Source organism: Paralichthys olivaceus, chromosome 22, assembly GCF_024713975.1.
Source record: "Paralichthys olivaceus isolate ysfri-2021 chromosome 22, ASM2471397v2, whole genome shotgun sequence".
Classification (NCBI taxonomy): Eukaryota; Metazoa; Chordata; class Actinopteri; order Pleuronectiformes; family Paralichthyidae; genus Paralichthys; species Paralichthys olivaceus.
This window is the reverse complement of record NC_091114.1, coordinates 1,972,519-1,992,747: the sequence shown is the minus strand read 5'-3', so window position 1 is coordinate 1,992,747 and position 20,229 is coordinate 1,972,519. Positions and strand designations below refer to the sequence as shown.

The 20,229-nt window shown below is 38.0% G+C and overlaps 1 protein-coding gene and 1 long non-coding RNA gene across 8 annotated transcripts; both read left to right on the top strand.

The window, feature by feature from the left end:
* Nucleotides 1-278: 278 nt before the first annotated feature.
* On the top strand, nt 279-4,739 carry LOC138406476 (uncharacterized). The gene is made up of 2 exons (XR_011239917.1): nt 279-371; nt 1,550-4,739. It is a non-coding gene; the product is annotated as an uncharacterized lncRNA (long non-coding RNA).
* Nucleotides 4,740-5,525: 786 nt separating this feature from the next.
* Nucleotides 5,526-19,320, top strand: LOC138406509 (uncharacterized). 7 transcript variants are annotated; one of them, XM_069518945.1, is made up of 12 exons: nt 5,526-7,302; nt 7,923-8,168; nt 10,814-10,888; nt 11,024-11,182; nt 11,326-11,522; nt 11,797-11,877; nt 12,481-12,676; nt 13,706-13,791; nt 13,899-16,091; nt 16,327-16,479; nt 17,488-17,577; nt 18,289-19,320. In XM_069518945.1, the coding sequence occupies exons 9-12, from the start codon at nt 15,990-15,992 to the stop codon at nt 18,637-18,639; spliced, it is 696 nt and encodes a 231-aa protein (XP_069375046.1). In that variant the 5' UTR covers nt 5,526-7,302; nt 7,923-8,168; nt 10,814-10,888; nt 11,024-11,182; nt 11,326-11,522; nt 11,797-11,877; nt 12,481-12,676; nt 13,706-13,791; nt 13,899-15,989; the 3' UTR covers nt 18,640-19,320. The 7 variants fall into 7 exon arrangements, 6 of the variants coding, with proteins under 6 accessions (XP_069375046.1, XP_069375045.1, XP_069375043.1 ...); XM_069518944.1 differs by lacking the exon at nt 5,526-7,302 and having other exon boundaries at nt 7,333-8,168; nt 13,899-15,353; nt 15,440-16,091; XM_069518943.1 differs by lacking the exon at nt 5,526-7,302 and having other exon boundaries at nt 7,334-8,168; nt 13,899-15,039; nt 15,383-16,091.
* The last annotated feature ends 909 nt before the right edge of the window (nt 19,321-20,229 follow it).

Sequence of the window (20,229 nt, the reverse complement as noted above, 5' to 3'; positions counted from 1 at the left end):
GGTTATTAAGTTATGGTCTGATAGTATCAGATTATGTGGAGGTACTATACTAAGGCAATCATTATTGTTGTGCTGACTATTGATTGTGGTAAAATTAAACCAATAAGTTAGTTAAAAAGTGTGTTAAGTTTAAAGAAAAGTCTGTTTTCGGTTTGAGCATGAAAATCGCATCCGAGTGAGTACTCTTTATTCTTTTTAGTCTTCAGAAATAGCATCAGAGTGATCGCTCTCACCGCTCTATCCCAGTGCGCATCTTCTCTGTTCCTTCAGTTAGCTCCGTACTTTTTCAAGTTAAACTCAGAGAAAATTAACGGCAATAATTCACGGTGAAATGTTTTCTGCTACGCTTCTGCCTTAGAGACTATTTGTCTGTAAGTAGTGTGTATAAGCAATCTTATGTTAACTTTCTGATTGAGCTGGTCATCAGCATTGCTCTGTTTGCAATTAGCACAATATTAGCATAGTAGCTAGCTCTTTTTGCTAATTCATTGTGACTGCAGTTTTTGACAGTTAGGCTGTGTTTTTATACAGAAAAGGACATTTATATTTTGTAGTGACAGTATGTGTATAGTACTTATCTGTAATGCAAATGGGGTCATGTTTCATATGAACTTAACTATGTTCTTTTCTTCTTTTCTCTGTAATGTTTCAGTTTTACAACACAAATCAAACCCAGTAAATAACAAGAAAAGTCAAGCCTTGTGTGTTTATTGGAAGATTTGGATGTCATCTGGCTGTCTAGCTTTGCTAAAGATTTTGCGCTGCAAGGGCAGTACAATTGTCTACATGAATATTAAAGTCACCGACAATAATATCTTTATCTAGGCTTGATAAAAACTGAGGTAATTCTATTAAAAATTCAGAATAAGCCACAGGAGCACGGTAAACTACAGCGAATACGATTGGCTGTTGTGATCTCTTGGATGGGTGTGGAAAACTAAGAAGAAGACTTTCAAACGAGTTGTAGCTTAGTTTGGGTTTAGGATTAATTGATAGACTGGAGTTAAAAATAGCAGCAACTCCACCTCCACGGCCAGAGTCTCTAGGAATGTGTGTATTTATATGACTGGGGGGAGTAGATTCATTTAGGCTGACATAGTCATTAGGATGCAGCCAGGTCTCAGTGAGGGATAATAAATCGATGTTGTGATCAGAGACTAGTTAATTTACTAAAATAGCCTTGGATGATAGTGATCTTATGTTTAAGAGCATGCATTTAATTGTTTTTGTTTGATGTGTTGTTGCAGAAGTTGTGTTAATTTGTATTATTTTTTCGTGTGGAATTCTCTCTCTGTAAGTGCTTAATCTAAATAATTGAATGGGACTGGGGACAGACACACTCTCTATGGGGTTGTGGTTTTGTGACTGATACGGAGGGAACGCAGAGAAGTGTGTAGGACTGCAGCTCTGCTTCCTGGTCCCACCTTTGTGTTGTCATTTTATAGACTGGGTTATGTTCCTAGATAAAAGGTAAAAGACAAAGAGTTGTATTTTCCCTGTGTATGTTATGTTTTTGTTCATTGTAGGCACACTACTTTTTTTTCATCAGAATAGAGAGGCTCTGGAGAGACGTTTTTGTGGAAGTGCTTGACCTCTTCTACACCATCTTTACTAACCTTAAGAAAGAAGGCCCTCTCAATCCTGTCAAAGAAATCCATCTCAATGCTCTGCACTAGTGCTTTCTGCCCCACATAGAGAAGCACCTTCAGTTTTTCAATCGGGCTGGAACTGCCACGACTATGCACTGAGGAAAACCAATCCCCGTTGCAACTGTGGACTCGCCATGACCATGACACACAGCAGGACCCCATACAGGCAATTTTATTTTTACTATAACTGTCCTACGTGCAACAATTTCAACATTCTCACAACCTTATCTGAAATTACAGTTGTTGTAACAGCATGTGTGAATTAATACAGGAAAGGTTTATTCCAAAGTAAATGTAAACCTGCATCAGTAATCTAAATTAATTAATTAACTCTTGGAGAATTGTAAACAATCTCTTGATGCCAAAGTTATTCATCTGACATTTATCCAGAATCCAAATTGAGATCTTAACTGAGATTTTTTGGCAAAACTAACCCTTTAACAACAGCTCCTCCAATTTGACATGAAGTTTGGAATCGACTGGACTGGACCATGTGGTCACTGTCAGCCTGGTGTTGTGTTCAGCTGCAGCAATCACTGATTGAGCAGGGAGATGACAGTCTACCAGACCCCAGTGGCCCTCTGTCTGATATTGTGGATGTTTTTGCCCAAACTGTGAGCTTACATTCAGAAATACTCCACTAAATTCATGCCTCAAAAGCTCTATGATGCACAATGCGTAAGTTATACAAAGACACTAGTGCTATGCTTTAGCACAGGTCTGATTCCAATGCTGAACTGCAATATTTAGATAGACATTACATTTGTTTCATATGGAAGAAATGATTTTAACATAAGTATATATATAATAATCCTAATGACACAACTTACAGTATTTTCATTTAATAGCAGACTTCCAATAAAAATGCTTTAAAACACTTTTTGTAACAAGCCATTTATATCTGTTAAAAGAATAAGAATAGAACATTGGAATTGTTATCAACAGCACAAGCATTATTTCAAATGTTAAATCTTACGAATTATTAGGCTATACAGTGGCGGTACTATACTGTCTCATTAGACCATTCTAAACCCAGTGTCACTGCTACAAATAGCAGCAAGAATGTCTCTTTCAAAGTTACAGTACTCTTTGTAATGTCCTGGAATTTTCAGCAGGTGGAAGACCTGGGGGAGTGTCTGGGAAGCACACTCCATCCTGCCCAGAACTGTACGAGTTTCCCAAGGAGGTTCGGAGATGCTACCAAAAACAGAACACTGTTTTAAAATGAAGGCTATTGGACATGTTGTCCACAGATTAAAGTTTCCTAATGCAGAACAGCACAAATGAGACGGCAATGAAGCTCAATGATGGTTGATCCAAAGTGTATTTAGCCTTTGAACATAGTTCACAGAGCCATCTTCAGACTGCACTGTTGCTATCAACAAAGAATTTGACAGAAATTGTTGATTCAGGACATTTTTGTGAGTACTATAATGCAAATATTAATTTACCATTCTCAATAAATGTGCGAAGGAATCCTGTGATCCTACAAGTGTCCTCCAAAGAGACATCACTGTCTTCTTCCTCATCCTGTTTTGGCCACTTTATCTTTTCCAATACCATCTGACAGATTCATTTTTTGCAATCAGTTAACAGTTGTTTTTTCAAGCAGTCCAAAGTATATATATAGCACAATAAACATAAAATATAAGAAGTTGGCAATTCTAATAATTTAAATTGTTTTTTGTGTTTGATCAGTACATGGTTGTAGGAAGTGTTAAAGAGCCCTATACTGCTAGTTTTGCATGTGTAAGATGACCATGATGAGAACTTTGCATTCCTGTTGAGAGTTTTAAAATTATCCATCGTTTCTTTGATTGATTTCTTTCCTTTCAGGCATCCTTTGTTTCTATGAAAATTAACTTCTTCAGAACTTTCTTTGCGTAGAGCCTGCTTATCCAATGATAAAGCACGTTTGTAAGAGGGGAAAGATTTTAAATCTCTCCAGGTTATTTTTGGTGTAATAAATTGAAACCAATGGCTGCCAGAAGGTAGAAAATAAACCACATTTTTAAGATAGTAACTCCTGAGTTAATAGTGTTTTTGACAGGAAGATACTGTACGATTAGTGGCAGCCTGAGTTCACTTACCAGTGGTTTGCACTGTATATCTGACACTCTTGGAAAGAGAAGGGGAATTGTGTCTTTCCTCTCAGTCAGCAAAGGCCACAGCAGTGTTTCTTTTAAACCCTTTCGTAACTGTTTGACTTGTCTAGAGGTTTTTTCTTGGACCTGCAAAATAATTCTATCACAAATGAAAAGCCATGCAGCCATACTAATCTTCAACCGATTGCCAAATATGCTCTGATTAATTATCCATCACCAACCATCTGTGTAGTATCTGACAAAAAAAATTGAGTCCTTCATCGAAACTCTTTATTAGTCTGATTTATATGACGTCTTAAGTACAGAATACTCACAGCATGGAGGAGCATTTTGTCAAGCAGCCATCTCCTGTTCTCACATTGTGACTTGAGTCAAATCCCAGGACAGTGCCAACTCATTGATAATGTTCTTTTCTTCAGGTGATAATTCTGCTGTGCCATCCAGCTAATGACAATTTGAATTAATTTGATTAGATTTCTTGATTTCTCAAAGTAAATCTTCAAAGTTGTCAGTCAAACCACATCAACTATTAAAAATTTTTTTTTTTTATTGTATGCGGTCAGGTAGTAGTTTTTAACATGGTAAAACTGTGTTGGTTTAGCACTTCCTGCTGTTGAAAATGTTAACTGTATGATGTGATTGTGGAAGTATCCAAACATTGACCTACTGATTTTTTTTTTTTATGTAATTAAATGATATATAAGCATTTGTTAATCATTTCTTCCTGAAAAAAATATTATTTTCATTCACCTAGCCCTAGTTATTACATACTACATAATATATCATATTAAATACAAACCAAACAGAACCAAGCACTGACAACCAACGGAATGTTCCCTTAACAAAGCAAAAAAAAGAAGTTAAGTATATGAGATACTGAAATTTCTCATATTTACATGCTGAAATACATTTCAAAACCATGCTGAAGTTTGGACATAATGGTTGCAAAGAAATGGCGAGTCACACCATCCCCAGTTGCTGGATCTCCTGAGCAAAACACACAGCACAGACATTAGTTAACAGAAATTAGGATTTGATCATTTGTAAGCTTTAGTTATTTAAAATTGTGCTACCAATACCCTTAATGGTGCATGTCAAGAGGCAGGCCCACTCAATATTAGCCATCTTACTAACCCTTTCCCTTTTATCCTCTGTACTGTCTCCAAGATCCATAGTAAGACTCATTGGTTTTCTGGTTGCATGCTGACTTAAAATGTCTTATTTGAATCTCTTTGCTGCCTCTTTGGAATTTATTGCAATTTTCCAATCTAATTTCTTTTTTTAAAATGTTCATATTAATATTGGACCAATTGATATGTGAGAGCAACTATTCATTGAAATATTTTATGTAATGTTAAAAATATCTAACAAACCAGAGAAGCTTATCTCCTCAGTGGGCTCTAGATCAACTATCTCAGGAGCAGACAAATCTCCCTGAGGTGGCACTGAGTAGTTTGTACTGCTGACCCTCACCACAGCTCTGTGATGGTCTTGGGTAAAAAGAGGTAAGTTTTGTCATCAGGGTAAGTAGTTTTATATTGTGTAACATGATTACAAAAACACTGCAAACTGGTGCAAAATATTAAAAGTCTAACTTTTCCTTAAGATCAGTGTCTACCACATCTTTTTACACACACAACATAGTCAGGATGCTTTACACTTGTTGAATGACTCACACAGCCAAATGCATCATGTCAACTATATGACATGCAGTGTGTTTCACAAATGACATGTTTTAGCTCTGTAGAGCAGTACCTCATGCATTCATCACTATAATTTGTGAAAAAGGAAACTCCTCTCCACAAGTGATACATTTCTCAGGTGGTCCAACCAGCTCATTGTTGCATTCTGTTTGGCATACCTGTAAAAAACAGATCATTTTAAGATTCAATACAAGAAATAATTTACAATCTGCATTTTAGGGGGGAACAGCAGTATTAAAGTGAGAAACTTACAGGCTCCAGATCCAGGTTCCTGTGGAGTGATCGAATGAAAATAGTACTTTAACCAGGGTTAGTTAAACCCCAGGTTAATTGTAGTTGCTTTGAAAATGTATCTTTATATGATGTATTTATGTTCTAAATGTTTCTCTCAAAATTTAGATTCATAACTATTTTTACATAAGAGCAGAGTAGTAAAAACAAAACTGTGTTACTGTCCCTTTAATAGAGGTGGCAGTTGTTAAGCGCTGTTTTCAGTCAGCCAAAAGCTGACAGGAGTGTGCATCTTACGTTAGCGCTGATCTCTGCGAGTCCTCAACGATGCATGGTGTGTGAGTAGATCAGAATCACAATCAAAATACCTTTATTGTCCCACAAACGGGGAAATTACTTTGTCACAGCAGCAAAAAAAACAACAAGATCATTTAAAGGTTAGAAAATAGAATAGAAAAAATATACTGCTATATACATATGAACATATTCAGTGTGCAATGAATTTACAAAAAGACAGTGTGGCAGTGTATTTACTAGTGATAATAAATAATAACTATGGGTGTTTATAAAAATTGTATGCAGATGTATGCTACTGGGAGCAATGATAGTAAAGCCTGACAGCAGCAGGATGAAAGGACCTTCGATACCTCTCCTTCACACACTTGGGGTGTATCAGTCTGTTGCTGAAGGAGCTGCCCAGTGCTGTGGGAGTGACCTGTAGGGGGTGGGACTCCTGCACCAGCAGCGATGACAGCTTTTCCATCATCCTGCTCTCTCCCAACACCTGCACTGAGTCAAGAGGGCATCCCAGGATGGAGCTGGCCTTCTTGATGAGTTTATCAAGTCTCCTCCTGTCTGCTGCCGAGATGCTGCTGTTTCAGCAGACTACACCATAGAAAATGGCTGACGCCACCACAGAGTCATAGAAAGAAGTCAGGAGTGCACCCTGCACGACAAAGGACCTGAGCTTCCTCAGCAGATGCAGTCTGCTCTGCTCTGACCTTTTTTAAATGTTGCTGCAGTGTGATCAGTCCAGTCCAGTATATGGTTCATGTGAACACCCAGGTACTTGTAAGATGTCACCATCTCAATATCCGTTCCCTGGATGATCACCTGTCCCTGATGAGGCCGACAATAGCAGAGTCGTCAGGGAACTTTTGTAGATGGCAGTGAGGTGACTGGTGGTAGAAGTCTGCAGTGTACAGGGTGAACAGGAGAGGGTCCAGGACTGTTCCCTGTGGGCCCCCTGTACTGCAGATTATTATTATTGAGATGCTGAAAAGAGAAGAGAAGAAAGTGGAAAAATTAGAATTGAAGTGATAAAATCTCAGAAGTCAAGAAACTGAAGAGAAAAGACAGAGAGTTAGAAGAGACTATCGGCGAGCTGCGAGTTCGAGTAGGACGACATAAAGTGTTGTAAATAATTGATTTTCCGGCTGTTTTTTTTTAGAGTCCTTCACCTCGGTCTTCAGTCCTCGGTTCCTCTCCTGTCATCCATCTCCATCCCCATCCTGGTTGCTACTCCCCTTCGGACAAGGGGTTGTCCAAATCTTCATCCACATCTTTATCTCCACCGCAATACTCACCATTGGACATTCACTGTTAAAGAGGGTGGTACGACTTTGAGTGCACTCATTTTATTTTATTTATTTAGGCCTATTTTTCCGTTCATTTGAAGTTTAATTTACTTACCCTTTTGCTTTTTTTTGAGAAATTGTCATGTGAAGAATCCTTATCATAATATACCTCCTTTAAACTTTTAGTCTGTTGTTGTGCGTTATTTGTGGTAGACATTACAGGTCTAAATCAAAAATTAGTCAGGTAAATATTCGCAGTCTCCTCATCGAGTCTAGAGTGAAGTCGACCCTCATTTTCCTGTTTGATATCTAACACTGTCTTAAAGTGACAGGTGCAGGGAGGGGTTACAGTAGCATGATCACTCTGGTTTTCGTCCAAATGTCTCACATGGTAGCCCTTATTGGGACATGGGATGAGGATCAGGTGGCGAATTTGTGTAGTTCCAGCAATTCGGAGCAACTCAGATCCACCCCATGTCTGAGTTTCAGATATCCCTCTTAAGAAATTCTCTAAATTCATTTGGATTTGTATGTGTAGGATTACTCGGCCCACTCCGGGTAAAGACGGGAGGAGATAATGGTGTTTTCACAGTCCTTTATTTTGCTTACAAGCCTTTCCAGGCACACACATGTACTGTTGTCTGCTTTGTCTTCCAGAACCCAGCCTACTGCAAGAGAACCAGGTTACCAGCATGTTCTTATTGACTGACTGATGACATGATTCTGTACAGCTGTCCGATCACCGGCTGAGCCACTCCTCCCTGTCGTCCAGCAGCTGGCGCCCTAACCACACCAAATGTATTATTGTTACATTACATTACATTTCACTGACGCTTTTATCCAAAGTAACTTACAATAAGTGCATCAACCATGAGGGAACAAACCCAGAACAACAAGAATCAAGTAAGTTTCAAAAAAGCGAAACTACAAAGTGCTACAATATAAGTGCCATATTGTTGTATTCTGGGCTTTTACCATCCATAATTACTTGAAGGGGGTCAGTAGGTACTCTTAAAATATGAAATCAGTCATATCACAGACTTCTTCATTCAGTCCATTTCAGTAAATATGACATGTCAGCATTTCGACAATTCTTAGTGGTCTCATGGTTCCAGGTGAGCTCCACATCATCAGCCTTTTAGACTGCACCAGTGAACATTTCCTGTTGATCTGCTCATCCAATATCTTTAAGAATTGTGCTTATCATGTGTTTGATCCCAGTGTACCCCTGTACAGGAGTTCCTGACCAGCTCTCTGTTTAAAAGGTCAGAGTCTCAGGCCCCTAAGAGATTTACTCAAAAAGAGATTCACTAAAACTTGTTTAAGCTGGTGGTTTATCCAATACAAAAGTCTAAAAAGTAAAGAGTAAAAATAAAAAAAGATACAAAATTCAAACGTCTATATTCTGTTGAAAAAAGTCTGATAGTCTTCTTTTATAATCCAAGACTCAAATGGAAGAGCAAGGCAAACATAGCCACATCATGATTTTGTAATCCACAGCTCCGTTGGCTTGTCTCGATGTTGAGATAGTTGACTTCCCAGAATAGTTAAATCCAAACTGTAGATACAATCCATGGATGCTTTCTCTCGAAGAAAGGAGACTGCATTCTTTAACTCTTGTCTGTGTCTGGAAAGGGCCTTCACCGGTCAGTTTGGAAGAACCTCTATTTTCCCCAGTTCACCGCTTAAATACTTTTTCCACTCTCTCCACCCTTCTTCTGGAACTTTCCACAGACTTTGTCACAACGATTTAGCACTTTTAAGATGTTGTCAAAGTGATTAAAACTGTTTATACAATAAATAGTGTTGACCATTATTAACCCTGCCCCACCCTGCTTTCCACTGCACTTCCCCTTCTTCACAGAACAGTTCCTCTGTCTCACAGACCAGTTCCTCTTTTTCACAGAACAGTTCCTCATTCTTCAACAGGGGAGAAGAAAAAAAAGTTGATAGTGATACATTTAGTTAATAATTATTATAATCGTCATTATTATTTTTAATATCTATTAAATTATACACATTCTCAAGACAGTTTGTCCTGCCTGCTACCTCTGAATATCATAGTCCAATCAGCTGCAGCATCGAGCCCTGTTCAATAGAGTATGGGGCAATTTCGCTCTCATAGACTTTCATTGTTAAAAGTTTTTTTTCAAACTGCAGGTACTGTAATGCAATCTCTGTGACTTCCAGGAGGGCCTGCACTAACATGCTTTTGTCATACATAAGCTGTTGCACTTGCGCTTTGGTCCAATCACACCGTGCCTATCATCTCGCCATTCGAAAGGAGCAATGTTGTGCATGAACGCCGTTCATTGAACACGTTCATATTTTTTGTGAAAGAATCAGTTTACACTTAAAAAGCAAACATTCACATTCATTTTTTCACAGAATCTAAACATAGTAAAATTAAATGTGGCTTACTAAACGTCAGATCACTCAGGTCCAAATCTCTACTGATCAATGATCTGATTAGTGATCACAAATTTGATTTATTCTGTATAACAGAATCCTGGCTCCAACAGGACGAATTTGTGATCCTAAATTAAGCTACACCTCCAACCCACAGTAATACACATATTCCCCGAAGTACAGGTAGAGGTGGAGGGGTAGCAGCAATATATAACTCTTACCTTACAATTACCCCTCGAGTTAAAGAACATTTAACTCTCTGATAGATTCATTTGGTTTCAGTCAGCACGTAGATAAACCAACTCATTACTTAAACCACACCTTAGACCTTATACTGACACATGGCATTGATGTTGAGGATCTAGTAGTGTGTGATTCCAACCCTTTATTGTCAGATCATTTCCTTCTCTGATTTGAATTTATGACTAGCAACTGTACTCAGACGAGTCAAACATTCTCCCATAGTCATAAAAATGGAACAAGTGAAGTACTCGAAAGAGAAAATGGAAGTATTTCAACTCCCCTCATCCAACAAAAAAGCGTCTTGTGGCAAAATCTGCAACACCTGCCAGCCAAAAACATCCAAAAACAAAGAGTCACATCATAGGTGCACCACCCCCTCAATCACAAAAAGACAGGGATGCTGTCCATATTGGGGAGGAGAAGGTTAAATTGAAAAACAAACAGTGTCGATGACAAATACATGTACAATGGACAACTTCCTGTACATGCTTCACATGGCTATCAAGAGGAGACCAGGGATTAGCACTGAGCTTAATGCAAGGTCCAATAATTGGATTTCCACCCTACTGCAAGTCCACAAACTTTTTGAAAAGAAGGAGTGGTCCCAGGGAAAATTATTGTGGCTAGACACCATTGGCCGATTTAAAGGGACTTCATGGGATGCTTATGAGACAGAGGAAGACATGGTTGCATGTCGTCTCGAGTATCTCATGATAACAGAAATCATGCAAAAATCAATGCATGTTTTTCATTAATCAAATGACTGTACTTGCGAGAAATAGTATAATTTATTTTAAAACGACAAACATTGGTTCATATGAGTTAACAAAGATAAAGACTGGTCATATTTATGTTAATCTACATATCTTACATGTGATTTATTTGTTTATTTTCAGGTGTGAAGACTTTAGTACTTTACAGAAAGATATTGACAGGTGGATGAATGCGTCCCTTACAGCTCTATGCAAAAGGTAAGTATACAGTATGCAAACATACAGACCATTCTCTTGAATGCGGTTACACAGCTCTCCTGCCTTGTTGTTGATTGAGTCTGACATTTTCATAGTTTTACAATATTTAATGTTTTCTAACTTATATCTTAACAGAGGTCCTGACCCATGCACTGACAGTGAGCAGACACTGAAGCGTGTCTTCGTGAATGGACAGCCATGTGTGTTACTGGTCTCAGTGATACACCAAGCCAATCACAGTGACAAGCTGCATCCTACAGCCTTGCCACACCTGGTGACAATTCTTGGTGGAAAGTAAGAAATGACTTAACACTTCACTGTGTCAAACTTGTACATTTTTTTGTCAAAGATTTTATTTGTTTACTTTGCTATTCTAATATATTATGAATTAATTTGTGAGTGGTCATCACATTTTTCTGCTACATTTTTACTGCCAGCTGCAGTAACATACCACCTGGGAACAAAGAATAACTTTGTGGCATTCCACAAACTGGGCACTGACAAAGGCTAGCATTTTTACGATGGCTTTGAGGAAATGCTCAACCCTGGCAAGGGTGATGTTGTCATCACTGACGCATTAAGGAAAAAGAAACTTAAGGCTAAGAGTAAAGTTTGCCACATTGTCATGGTCAGGGTAAGTATGGACATTAACTATGGCATAACACTGTCTTGACTTCTAAAACTAGTTTTCCTTTGTATATGACATTTCAACAGATAACAACAATATTCATGTCTTTTGGTTCACAAACAAGAAATTGAAATTAATCACAGTAATAACTTAACGTGTGGATCAGACTTACTTATCTTGTCTTTCACATTCAGGTGACAATCATTTATGGAGAAAATTGGCGATAGTCCTCTTACATAATCTCATCATAAAAAAAAAAAAAGTTTTCCTCTTGCTTTAGGACAAAGCAGCAGTAGCTGTTGAAGCCAGGCGGCATGTTACATTCATTGTGGACCACAATGGAGCTGATGGAAAGCTGAGGGTAAGTCTAACATGTTATTACTTTCCCATATGGAGCAATTTTACTCACTATGAAATTATAGAGCAACACCTAACCTGATACATTTATAATGTATCACCCTGTGATAAAATGTGATATATTAAACACCCATTAACCAATTACTAATTTCATGGAGAATGTGAAATTAGTTCAGTGAGGAAACAGCTGTAACTGCTTGTGGCTTGTTCGCTTCTGCACCATTCTCCTTACATGGACTTCACTAGACCTCAACAAAATTGTTAAATATGTTTGGAATAACACTGTATCAGATAAAGCGTATTGTCATTATTACCGAAGTAAACACTTTATACCAGCACATTCAGGTACTATACTAGTTAAGTCAATTAGTTTTATAGTAAAGCAAGTTTCATTGCAGAGATTTAAAGGCACATATGTCCACTGTGGAAAGAAAGCCACTATTTGGAGTATTCTGTCCTCTTGCTCTCAATGGAACTGATGAAATAGGCTGAGACACGGCTATGCCTACCAGCACCGCTGTGTGTGAGCAGATAAAAATGGACTGAACGTTTTTAAATATTCATGTTTAATTACTTTCATTGTGAATTAAAAATTTATATTTTTCAGGCCATTCTGTCCAGTGAGAAGGAGTCCCACTTTTCTTTTAAAGATAGGCGGGTCCCAATCATCTTCAATGATGATGAACAAGATCCTAAAGTACCTGTCAGACTTCCCTGACAGCTGTGACACCGTCTCTCCAGAAGTCTGCACCATGGTGTCTTCTGACAGGATCAAATACATACATACTGTGATGCTGTCAGAGGTATGTCGACAGCTGTTTGACTTAAATTTATGAAGTTATATACATGAATGACAGTATTCCTATTACTTGTGCATAGTACAATTAAGAGAAGCGTTGGTAGTAAAGATTTGACCGCAGAAGATGTGTGCTTTTCTGTTCTATGAAGATCTAATATTTCTAATGTCAATCTTTAACCTTCTGCTTAACCGTATAGTGCAGTACATTTTCAGATAAATTACACGAAGTGAGTTATTATTCTTGTAAACACATTTTTCTATAAGAAATAATATCTCTAAGTGTGCCTTAATAATAATTTAACAAAAGGAAAGATGACAGGGGAATAGTAAAATGAGCAAAGGGAAAAAGGACAAGTGAGAGAACCACTTAAATATGTGATGTGACAGTAAGATAAAGGAAAACTTGAAATGTTGCCTTTAACACAAAAGATGAATCAGAAACTCAGGAAAATGGAGGATTTAGGGACATAGGTTTAATATGTTAGCAGTTATTGTACAAGACACCAACAAACTGAAAAACTAAAGGGTCGAGCAGGAAAGAGCTTTAAAAAAAAGTAGGTAAGACTCATTGCAGGAAGGCAGTTCATGCAACATAGGGTGGCTCCAGCCTTACAAACATAAATGTATTCTGGCATGCAATAGATGTACACTTATAGCACACCTCAATAATCAATAGTAAACAAATATAACACCTGAATTAGCTTCATTTTTGTAAAGTATGTCTGTAGGAGATACAATATACTGTGTGACAAATGATAAGCAGGACAAACTTATTATTTTTAAACTCTGGACAATTGGGTAGGGTCAGGATCATGTCTGTAGGTAGGTAGTTGGTCAGGTGATGAGGAAAGGGAGGAACACAAAGAGGACAACTGGTGGCCGGGAGAACAAGAACAGGGTCCGAAATAATGGCAGATGTTAGTAAAGCCAACAAACTATTTTAATCAATCAGGTATTCATAATTGTGATAATTACTGTAATTGTATTGTTCAAATGATAAATAGCACTAATAGCAAAAGTGGTTCTAACACAGGCAACAATAAAGGCCATGGAAGAGGTCTGCAAAATGACGGTGACGGAAGCTGTGGCAAAAGATGACCATGGCCAGATGGAGGAAAGGTCAGTGCAAATCATGACTTTTATAAGATGTTTCCCAATTGAACAATCGATGAAGATGTGTTTAATGTTTCTCAACATAACCTTTTTATTTTTTTACTGTTTTGTAGTGAGAAAGAAGACATTTTCATATCCATGCGAAATGAGATGGAGAGACGGGGTTTGACATGAAATGTCATGAAATATTTTCAATAAAGATTTCACAAATCAGAGACTGTGTTTTTATGAATCGTCAGGGTCTGTACATCAATCCAGTTCAGATTTGAGAAGTCTAGGTACAGTGGTTTTTGATCTGGACCTGGTCTAGTGTGGCCTATATGCTGAAAAAACGCTGAAATGTGTCTTTATTGCATTTTCACAAATAGAATAAAGGTTTCACAAATCAGAGACTGTGTTTTTATGAATCTTCATGATCTGTTCATCAATCCAGTCCAGATTTGAGAAGTCTAGGTACAGTGGTTTTTGATTCTGGACCTGGTCTAATGTGGTCTATATGCTGAAAATAGTGTGACATGTGTCTTTATTGCATTTTCACAAATAAAATAAAGGTTTCACAAATCAGAGACTGTGTTTTTATAAATCTTCAGGGTCTGTACATCAAGTTCAGTACATCCAGTTCAGATTTGAGAAGTCTAGGTACAGTGGTTTTTGGTCTGGACTTGGTCTAATCAGGTCTTGGTATAAAACAAAAATTGTGAAATCTCTCCTTTAGCATTTTCACAAATAAAATAAAAGTTTTACAGATACAATAGTCGGTGTCAGGCAAAGCTGATGTCTTACCTAAAATGTCTACAATGTTTTCACATTAAGAAGTGTCACAAAAAACAGGCAATTAGTGGACAAACAGTTGCACTGCACAATAAGTAAATTTCCCCTTAACTTTTCCCTTAAGTGCCGAATGGGAGGCTGGCGAATTGGAAGCCAACTTCAGCGTCGTAGACTTGAGGCCATATTCGGTTGTGCAAAACAAGGGCTTTCGACACATGCTGAAAGTGCTTGAGCCACGTTATGACATCCCGTCGCGCACCCACTTCGGCGAAAAAAGATTGTGCCAGATCTTTATGAGCAGGAGAAGAAAAAAGTTGTGGATGAACTATCCCGAGCATCCTGTTGCTCTCACGACAGAAGGGTGGACATCCAGGGGAACGGAGAGCTATAGCAGGGGACATAGTGACTGCAAAGAGGTCCACACTCTCCCCAGACAATGTAGACATCCTTGTCTTTCTGAAAAAGAATTTGAAATAAGCTCAGGTATGCTTTGCTTTCTTTCTTTTATTCTTCTTTGTTGATGTGGACATAGGCTTTATTTCACTCATTATCCATGTTTCAAGGAAGATGATGTGCCTTCTTATGTTGCACTTTAAGTCGTTTTTCATTAATCATTAAAAAGAAGGTATTATTCCTTGTGCACTTTAAGTTGATTTTATATATTTTAATTTAATAATTTAAAAGTGTTAATATACGAAAAGACAAAACTTATGTTTATTTGTCTTGTCTTTTTTTTTTTTTTGCTGAGCCGAAAAATGATCCGATCCGTGACTCTGATCCGAGAAACGATCCAAACCGTGAGTTTTTTGTTCCGTTGCACCCCTAGCTCCTGATGACACCTCATCCTGTTCTGGTGACAGCACTGTGATTCTTTCATCTCCAGAGTCCACGTCATCATGGGCCTCATGGCCAGATTTGTTCTGTTTTCCCCGTTTCACATACGATGTGGAAATTAAGCTTCAGAAAGCCCACGTAGCTTTCAAAGAAAATGGGATGCTGCTGATCCCTGATCCAAAGCTGAAGACGGACATATTAGAGGGGTTAGTCCAGGAGGTAGTGAAGTACACAGTCTATCTCGAGACAGTAAGTTTGACGAAGTTGCAGAGGCACTCATCCTGAAGCATCCATGTTTAAAAGAAAAAGGCTCACCCACAGGCTACGAAGGATGGAAGATGAGCCTCAAATACAAGTTGTCAAACTACCACACACATCTCTGGAAAGTTGGATGTCCTGAAGTATGTTATGAATTCTTTGAAATATAAACCAGCTGAGAAACGTTCCCCTGCTTTTGACGTTAAGAAACAACGAGGGGTGAAGTGGAATAGTGCCCCTCTTTTCCACTTGGAGAATGTGCCCAGTCCCTGGAGTAAAGGAGGGTCGAACTCCTTTCAGATGTCAAGAAGCGCAACAACAGAGAGACAATTAGGGCTAAAATGGACAGAACATTTGCATTAAGAAGACAAGAAGTAATTTGTGATGCTCCCATGATCAGCAATGTACAAGAGAGATGGCCAGCTCCTTTTGATGCAATGGAGGTAATTAAAAAAATTATGCCCTGACTAGTGGTGTCATAGATAATGTGTTCATGTGTAAAAGTAATGCTCGACTTTTTTAGGATGTGTTTCCAATTATTCAATAGCAGAGCCCAGATGATTAACCATGCACAGTGCACGCCATGATATGGCAGGGGGGGGGGGTAGTTTTGATGTTAGAAATGTCTTCTAAAATCTGTTGGCTGTGCCATTATTTAAAAATAATTTCATGTTTCAGATAAATGTGGAGTTTAAGCGCATCACAACCATGCCTCTACAATCAAGGTTTCTGTCACAGCTTGACCTTCTCTCTGGAAGTCTGCTGAGAGTGTTTGCAAAGCGATCAGGGGAGCAGGGCAAAAAGCTGAAAGACATAGCTGGCATGATGACGGTAAGAACTTTTAACTCTAAATTGTTTAACTATAAAGTGTATATGCATTGCATTAGGTCAGGAAATGTTTTATATGCATCCATTGCAAAGCTCAACTCCCTTTACCTGTGAGTACTGATTCCACTGAAAGGACCCAGTCATTTTTTCTCATGCATTCACCGTCTACTGTGAGAAATGTATCTTTTTTATATCTCCAGAGATGATATAAAGTCCAGTCCGTAAAGGTCAGGTCCAAACAGGTAGTTCTAATGTTGTTTTGTAGATACTGGTGTCACAGATTTGTGCTTTAAAATCTTCAGGAACAGCAGCACATGCATATGTGAAAATATAAAAAGTCCAAAGATATAATCTAAGTCTATGCAAGAGAAAAACATTTATCATTTAACAATTGATAATACAATTAGCTGCTGCTTCATTTTCCTTGCAGCTCCAGTGCAGGTTTTTATTTCTAATCTGCACCTTTAGTTAAATTACCACAATAATAAATTGGACAAAATGATGGATCAAGTTTTTCACACGTTACCAACGAGTTTGGGAAAATGTAAAACGTTATCGTTTACTTTAAATAACCAGCAGTGATGCGTTCAGTGTGTGACCTGTTCATAGGAAATAAAACATGCAGAAGCTATTCACTGGTTTCATCGTCTCTGGTGGCTGTGGCTGAGGGGGTAGAGCGGTTGTCCTCCAACCAGAAGGTCAGAAGTTCAATCCCCAGTCTTCCCATCTGCATGCCAAAGTGTCCTTGGGCAAGATACTGAACCCCAAAACTGTCCAATAGAACATCAAAAAAAGTGCTAGCCATAGAAGCACTGTATGAATGGGTGAATGAAAAACTGTAGTGTAAAGCGCTTTGAGTGGTCTTCAAGACTAGAAAAGCGCTATATAAATACAACCATTTACATGCTGACTGTTTAAAAAAAGTCAAAGTTTTTGTCTTTGATCACTTTCTTCTGTGCGACTGAAAATTTTAGTTCAAATATCTCTATTTTCTTTGTTATAATTCTTAAGGATGACATTGATGCCGGAAGGGAGTCCCTCATTAAAGGACTCTGCATCTATTTGAATGAAAATCCCGATGTCTTGGTGCAGGAGTACATGGTGAGTATTTTGTGAGTAGATTCGGGCTTTGCTACATTTCAAAACGTATTCGGTTAACCCTGTGATCCTACTTGGACTGTTTAGGTCCGTTTGCCCTCTTTATCACCTTGGCAAAGTGATTCCAGTGCTGAGATTAAAACAAATGGTCCAAACAGTCCACTTTTTCTCCATAGTCCCCCATTATGAAAGTGAAAAACCACCTATTTTGACCCCTCTGCCACAGCGAAAAAATATTGTTTCTCTTACATTAGGGATTACAACAGTTTGAAAACACTTCAAATTTGTGAATCTAGTGAAAGAAGGAAAATTCCACTATCTTCCTACACTGCACTGACCCTCATCTGACATGGGGAGAATTGGGACTGGGATACAGCCCTGGAGTAAATCCAGGTTAATGATAAAAATCATCGAGGAACATGAAAACAACTTCCAGAAAAAATGAGGGCGAGAATTCAATCTTCACATTAGTTTGTAAAGCTTGAAGGCTCCTCTTCACTTGATCTGGAAGTTATGTCTGTTTTGTTTTGTTTTTTTCTCTCAGACATTGACCATGAATGGCAGCATGGCAGGGCATTCTTTAGCATTAGTAATCTGCTATGCTGCTTACATGGATTTAAATAAACTATAGCATTAGAATTGCTGCATTCAAAAGCGATCAGTTAGTTGTTTGTTTTTTTTTAAAGCTTCAAGAAATGTTTTATCTTTAACCAGGACATGACTGAGGCCACTGCACTGAGTGTCATCGAGAAAACAACAGTGGGAATCTACATCACCAGAGAGCCAGGCAATGACTTTTCTGATGTTTGCATCATCATCGAGGGTGTGGTCGTTCTTCAAGATCTGGGTAATGTGGCCCTTGCAACAGCCTTGCTGTTTGGACTTTTTTGGTCTTTGAACATGAGGTATCCATCACAGCTCCGCTACACTTTTCGAAGTGATTCAAAAGGTGATAATGGAGTTGGATGTGACTCAACTCTCGAGGAAAGCCCAAAGCTTAAAGACAAAACGGCTCCAGTAAGGACAGCTCACTGTTGTGCACGTGAGGCGGTTAGCTCCAGGTAGGAGGACATTTAAAGCTCACATTTGCTCTCCTGCATTTTGGAGGTTGAATTTCCAGGTGAACAATCAGGAAATCACAGCATCCATTGTTAAGTCCACCAACAAAAAGGAAAGTGTCAGTTGGTTTATACTTCTCCTTCACCAAGTGTTTATTCCTTAACTGCAATGTGGGCGGGGCCAATTTTATCCCCCACTTCCTCTCCTCTACAAGTTCTGTAGGCCTAGGCACCAGAGATGTGTTTAGGTGTAGATTATTTCAAGTTCAACTGCTGTTCCAATTCCTACAACAGTATTGCACATATTGACACGGTTCCTTAATCTTATGTACAGGCTCTTAAGTTCATGGCCGGACTGAAGGCAGTGTAACAATTTTTAAATATTTACCTGTTACTTGTATAAGTGACACTTAAACCTTGAATCTTAGTTGATGACCAGATTATTGTATCATATGGCATCTTTCAGATTATTGGAGACAAAACATGGGTATTTATCTTATTGCATTTTTTGTATATTCTGTCTGTAGATTTCAGTTACATATTTTAAAGGCAGTTGTCTCAAAATGAATGTATATTTGCTGTACACTCGCTGTGTTTCATAGCTGGAGTTATTGGACATTTTAGGTCAGTGGTAGAATTTTTGACACTGTATTGCTGTTTATCCTATGGCTCTTGAATAAAGGTTTTGACATGCAACTCTTCATTTTTATTTTTAATTGGGGTAACAATGGGTAATGTTAATGATTAAGAGAGTTAACAGAAAGGTATTAAACATTAAATTAAATGATTGCTGGAATGGCAATGGTAACTAACGTTCTTGCATTTCAAATCAGTTCTATAGTTACATCGAATTGTTTACAGTTACAATTGTTATTTAATTGAATCTTGAAAATGGAGACCTTGAACATGATCTTTGTATTGTTCTCTTCAAAGATGGTTGCCTGTAACCTTTTTCAAAAGAAAAGGTCTAATTTCCATTCTGTGACTGAGTTGGCAAAACACTGAAAAGCTGTCATTACTTGTTCACTGATGATTTGTATTAAAGTAGAACAGTAATGTCAGTTCAATTCTTTACCTACTGTCACTGCAGTGAAATTAGACATTTTCTTTTGAAAGGTTACTAGTGGTTACAAGCAACCATCTTCAGAGAACAATACAAACAATCTGTTTTAAGGCCTCCATTGTAAAATTGTGTAATTCACAATAGAATATAGTACTACTATGTAATATGAAAATAACGTGTAGTATTTAAGTGACCAAATAGTATTAGAGTAAAAGTTATTGAATAGTGTTGAAATAAAGTGATACAATTGTGAAGGATTTAAATGTTCCAAGAGCTCAAATTACTTTATCAAAACATGTTTTGATCACACTGTATCAACACAAAATACACAGGTTTATTGAACATGAATAACTTGTGTTAATTTAACTAAATTGTTTAAGCTGCTGCCAAAGCAAAACATATGTGTGCAACCAATGTCCATTATTGAATCAAGTTAATCCAACATGTTCCTTTTTTCAGTGTACTCTTTACTTGTCTTAGCTCCCGTGCCATTCATACTGAGATGCTTGACGACTTGTCCACCGACACCCTCAT